The 6,072-nt window shown below is 25.6% G+C and overlaps 1 protein-coding gene across 4 annotated transcripts in view; it reads left to right on the top strand.

The window, feature by feature from the left end:
* LOC126899291 (KICSTOR complex protein SZT2-like) overlaps positions 1 to 6,072 on the top strand; it is a 74,358-nt gene that overhangs the window by 42,887 nt on the left and 25,399 nt on the right. For all 4 annotated transcript variants that reach the window (XR_007702545.1, XM_050674043.1, XM_050674044.1 and 1 more), the window contains 2 exons: positions 3,710 to 3,896; positions 3,959 to 4,067. Coding sequence is in view for 3 of the 4 variants with exons in the window: in XM_050674043.1 (XP_050530000.1) it covers positions 3,710 to 3,896; positions 3,959 to 4,067 (296 nt within the window). In the remaining variant the exon portion in view is untranslated. The remainder of the gene's footprint in view (positions 1 to 3,709; positions 3,897 to 3,958; positions 4,068 to 6,072) is intronic.

The following is a 6,072-nucleotide window of genomic DNA, read 5'->3' as shown; positions in this document are numbered from 1 at the left end:
TTACCTATCATTTGGTATATTTTTTTTATAAATCTGACTTTTTACCTGCCCACAGGGGGGGATTTAAAATGACAACTTTTTTACAAAAAATTAATTTTTTCAACTTAACTTTTGAAAGTGTTCCGGAAGGTCTGACACTTTTATATATATCTTAAAATAAAGCTAATGTAATATACTTTATCGTGAAAAAAAAAAATTTCGGACTTTATTTTATCTTCAGGGTAAAAATGGCTACTGAATTTTATTTTTGTGTGAAAATTTTCGATTTTGTACTTTACATTTTTAACTTTATTATGCTATAACTTTTTGAAAAATGTATGGATCATTACAATTTTTTTATGAGAAGTAGTATTTATATAGATCTTTCATTCGACATACTGTTTTATTAAATCGGACCATTTCCCTTAATACAGGGGGATTCAAAACAAAAATGCATATAGAAAGTAGAACTTTTTCAACTTAACTTTTGAAAGTGTTTAGGAAAGTCTGACACTTATATATATATCTTATAAAGATGTATGGATCAATATAATTCTTTTTTTTGTAGATTCATGATGTCTTTACCTATCATTTGGTATATTTTTTTTATAAATCTTTTTATCTGCCTACAGGGGGGGATTCAAAATGACAACTTTTTCACAAAAAATTGACTTTTTCAACTTAAATTTTGAAAGTGTTCCGGAAAGTCTGACACTTTTCTATATATATTAAATTAAAGCTAATGTAATTTACTTTATTATGTAAAAAAAAATTTCAGACTTTATTTTGTCTTCACGGTGAAAATGGCTACCAAATGCTATTATTGTGTGAAAATTCTCAATTTTATTTTTTACATTTTTAACTTTATAATGCTATAACTTATTGAAAAGTGTATTGATCAATATAATTTTTTTATGAGAAATAATATTTTTTAATAATCCCTTTTTCATTCGACATACTTTATCTTAATCAGGATATTAATAAGGAACTAGCAGATTATGTAGCTTTTGGAATAATCCACCAATTTTTTAAAATTAAACACTATCTAAAGATTTGCATCGAAGTGTTTTTTTTTTATAGTGATTTTAATCACTGTCAGATATCATTATACTTGATCCAACTATGCCACGTCACCACTGTGCCGCGACCCCCCTGTGCTGGGTTTTTTGAATTCAATCTCATTTTTTACCCTTTTTGTTATATCTTAATTTATATTAGTTAAAATCATTTTTAATTTTAAAATGAGGAGAAAAAATTAGTTTAAGGACGTTATAATAAAATGGGCATATTTATCTTTAATTTTTTTAATAGTATAGAAATTATTAAAAAAATTAATTGAAAAACAATAAATTAAATACTTTTTGTTCAAGCATTGTTAAAAACATATATTAATAGATTTATCATAAACCACTCGATTACTCACAAAATAAATACAATATTAAAAAAAAAAAAATTAGATTTTTTTAATTATATTTTTTTATTTATCAATTATTAATTACTTTTAAGAATTATCCCTGAAAACATTTTGTGGAGTAATTTTAATTTTTAAAATATAAATATATATAATAGGGAGAAAATTAATCAAAGAATAGAGGTGTGGAGATCAGCTCATGAAGAAAAGTGTTTAAAAATAAGTAGGAGTAAGATAGAATAAATAGAATATAAGTTTGAACAAGGAGAACACAAGGTAGATAAAATTGGCGAAGTTGTGATAGGAGAGATGGAAAGATTTAAGTATTTAGGATTAGTTGTGCAAAAGAGTGGTGGTATTGATGAGGATGCAAGATACAGGATTAAGTGCGGGTAGTTAAAATGAAAAAAAGCGTTTGGTGTCTTATGCGATAAAATAATTCCAATGAGGATGAAAGGTAAATTCTACAAGACTGTAGTGAGACCAGATATGATCTATGGTTCAGAGTGTTGGGCAGTTGATAATAGAGTAAAGTAAAGAATGAGTGGAGTGACTAGAGATGATAGGATAAGGAACGAGTATATAAGAGGGAGTATAGGTGTAGCGTCAATTGTGGATAAGATGAGAGAAATTAGACTTAGATGGTTTGGTCATGTTATGAGGAGAGAGGAATCGAAAGATGTAAGAACAGTTATAGAAATGAATGTTGAAGGAAGAAGAGTTAAAGGAAGACCAAAAAAGATATGGAGGGACGCTATTGAATGCGATATGAGGATAGCTGATGTGAGCGTAGATGATGTGGGAGATTGTGTCAAGTGGAAGTTTAGGATAAGGAATTAAATTTTCTATTTTTTAGAATTACAATACTAAATTATTAAATATCAATTTCATTCTATATTTAATTACTATAATAAATATTTATTTATAAATTACACTTACAAATTATAAAACTTGTATTCAGGATATAAATAAGGAAATAAGATTTCTTTTTGAAAAATCCATCAATTTCTTAAAAGTAAACACTATCTACAGATTTGCATCGAAGCGTTTCTTATTATATCATATATACTTGTCCCTACTATGCCTTTTTCACATTGTGCTGCAACCCAACTGTGCTATCATTTTTTAATAATATAGTACATTAAACAAGCTTTAATTTGAAATAATTTGGAATAATTCCAAGTATTCAATTACTATACAAAAAACTAAAAAATCTATCATTTATACCTATAAGATTTTTGGCATAACGTCCGATAATTCCTAAAAATCGGATAATCATATTCTTTTCTAATCGAACTTAAAACCAAAAGTTGATTTTGATGTGTTATGTATATTAAAGGAATATCAACACATTACAATTTATCAATCTACAAATAAACTATCCAAAATTTCGATTTTTAGAAATTATCGGACGTTAAGGCCGAAAATTGAATGATTTTCGGCAAACATGATAGAGCTTTATATTATTAAAAAAGAAAAATGTTACGGTATTATAGCAACGGAACATCTCTTAAGCTATATAAAAAACCCAGCACAGTGGGGTGGCGGCTTTTTCTGCTAGCTATTTTATAAATAAGATAATTTTTTATTATATAAGTTAGTTAATTTTGTTTGTTACCATTTAAAAAAATTAAGTTGACACCCCTATAAGTTATAAGAATTGATCATCCTATAAAGTAATTAATAACTATTAAATCAACAAATATATGTAACTAAAAAAAACCAAATATTTTGTCCAATATTGTGTTTATTTTACGAGTAATCGAATGGTTTGTAATAAACGGTATATCTTTATATATATACATGTAATAAGTTATTACATAGACAAAATATGTCTATTGTTAGAAGTCTAGAGTCATTAACGAAAAGAAAATATGTGGCAGTATAAAACAACTTTTTGTTGTTATTTTATAATATTTTGCTATTTTAATTCCACAAAGATTTTTGTAAATATAATGTTATATTGGTAATGATACCAAAGAGTGTTTTAATTAAAATATTATTAAATTGTTGTGTAAACCTCAATCAACAAATGTAACATTATACTCTATATATTTTACTATTTACTCTCTTTAATGTTACACATTTTAATAATTAAATATTTATCATATTTTTGTTTTACTGATTTTAAAATAATCCTTTCCCTCAAAATACTTATTGTGCATGGCTTAGTCAAGTACTCTTCCTGGAATCAGTGACCTACTTGTTTGAATGGGTGCCAACTAGATCATATGTATATATATATATATTCCAATTTGTAGTACCTGAAATTTCCAATTAACCTAAATATTCATGAGTTATTATTTTTTTTTTTAATAGACTTTATGAAAACACAAATCAACAACATCAAAGAAATATGTTAGATGTAGTGCAGTCTGACACAGATGATGATGATGACATATCAAGATGCTCATCAGCAACTTCTACTACTGCTACAATAGCATCTTCAATAAATCATGCTTACCACCCACATCATTCAGCACGGAAGCCATCTGATGAGTTTTATGTAAAATATTTTTCCAGTATTCTTTTAAAGTTTTGTAAAAAAAATCATAATTTGATTTTTAGTATTCTATCCAAACACCAGGGACTCGGTCCCTTGGTGGTTATTGGGGTGAGGCAGATTCAAAAGAAATTGAAGATTTAACACTTAAAGTTTATGGTATATCTCCAGTGGGTGAGTTTTAAGATACTTAAATATATTTACCTTAAGTTTTATATTATAATTCTATAAAAGCAAATATATCTTATTTTTATATATTTTTTTTATTATGACTGATTTTTTAGTTAACCATAAACGTTATACAAATGTTAACAATGTTTTAATAAAGATGCATATAATAATATGCATCTTAATAAATGCATATAGAAAGTAGAACTTTTTCAACTTATTTTTAATTAAAATATATTTATAGATTTTTCGTATGTAACCAAATAATGAAACATAAATATTTGTTATATTAATTAGAAGGATTTTGTTATTATTTAGGCCATATGTAAAACTCTAATTGTAGATTTGAAATCGGCGCAAAAATTGGTTTAGAAAAGTGTATTTTGGTCTCTGATGAAAATTCTTTGTAGAACAGTAAATTTATTTATAAATTACAAACAATGTTTTTTTTTTTTTTAAGTATTGCATTTAAGACCTTCAACTTTTATATACGTTTGCTATAAAAGTAATAACTACTTTATAATTTTTTATAATTTCTCCGTAAAAATTATAATATTAAATTATTAAATATTAATTTCATTCTATATTTAATTGCTATAATAAATATTTATACATATATTACACTTATAAATCATAAAACTTTGTAATTAGGATATAAATAAAGAAATAGGAGATCGTGTCACTTATTACTTACTGATCACTTATATTAAATCTATACCTAACTCAACTGTGCCATATCCCCACTGTATCATGACCCCACTGTGCTGGGTTTGTTAAATTTGTTTTTGTTTGGATTAGGTATTTATATTTCTATAGTTTTTAATCATTGGTCTAGGTATTCTCCTTTTTCCTAGATTATGTTGTAGATTTAGAGGAGTAATATCAGGTATTTGTTTGGAAGATTTTGAATAAAAATATATGATATCCTATTTAGTCCTGGACTTTTACTTTTAGAACTCTTTCATATTGAATGGTTAGTTAAAATTATTTTCTTGAATAGTTAGATTCTATTTGATTTATGATGTCGTCTGCTACAAAACTTTTTCTTAAGTCTAGAATGTCTAAAATTAAAATAATTCAATATTATTTTTAATAAAATTTTGTGCAAATGTTTCTGTTATACCTTTAAGAGTTATTATATAAACTATTATGTGATAGAATGAGAAGAAGAGGTTGGTATAAGATGTTTTTTAGAGATTCTATTATATTCCACATGTTGGTGAGGTTTTTAAGTTAATTATACTTATATATGTTTGCCATGATTCAATTTAAATATTTTTTATAATGTATTTTGAGTATGTTTGAGTTTTAAATGATCATTTAAAGATTTAGTTTTAATAAATTTGTTTAGACATTTTCTATAGAATTTGATTGCAATTACGCAATTAGAGTGTTGTCTACCTACAATTCTTGGATAGTTCTATAGTTATTTTAAAAAATATATGAAAATGATAGATAAATTAGTGTATCTATGTATTTATGTGTAATGGTGATTATATAAAAATATTGATTGGTTATTAGTCAGTAATTTAATAAATACTCAAATTAAAACTAAGTATAAAATAACATTATTAACACAAGACAAGTGTCGGGGTAGAGGTTTACAAATCGTTTCCTACACCATTGAACTGTGTAATAATGCATAGTTATAATAACTAATGAAATGATAAAATAAAGACAAAAGTTCATTAAAGTATAACAAATACAGACAGGGAATGAGAGAAAAAGAGATAGATTTTGAATAAAGAAGTAGAGAAAAGAAGACCCATCAGAATACTATAAGAGTTCCGCCATGGGACAATTTTATTTTTGTGTTTTATTTATACTACCTATAACTTTATTTGTGGTATCTAATATATTGCTAGTAACCTGAGCTCAAATTTGGTTTCTGTTATTAAAAGAAAACATACAATAAAAAAAAAAAACCCAGCACAGGGGGGTCGCAGCACAGTGGTGACGTGGCATAGTTGGATCAAGTATAATGATATCTGACAGTGATTAAAATCACTAT

Source organism: Daktulosphaira vitifoliae, unplaced genomic scaffold (genome assembly GCF_025091365.1).
Source record: "Daktulosphaira vitifoliae isolate Bord-2020 unplaced genomic scaffold, ASM2509136v1 Scaffold_2, whole genome shotgun sequence".
Lineage (NCBI taxonomy): Eukaryota > Metazoa > Arthropoda > Insecta > Hemiptera > Phylloxeridae > Daktulosphaira > Daktulosphaira vitifoliae.
Note: the sequence above shows the minus strand (reverse complement) of the source record. Positions and strands in the feature narration are given on the sequence as shown.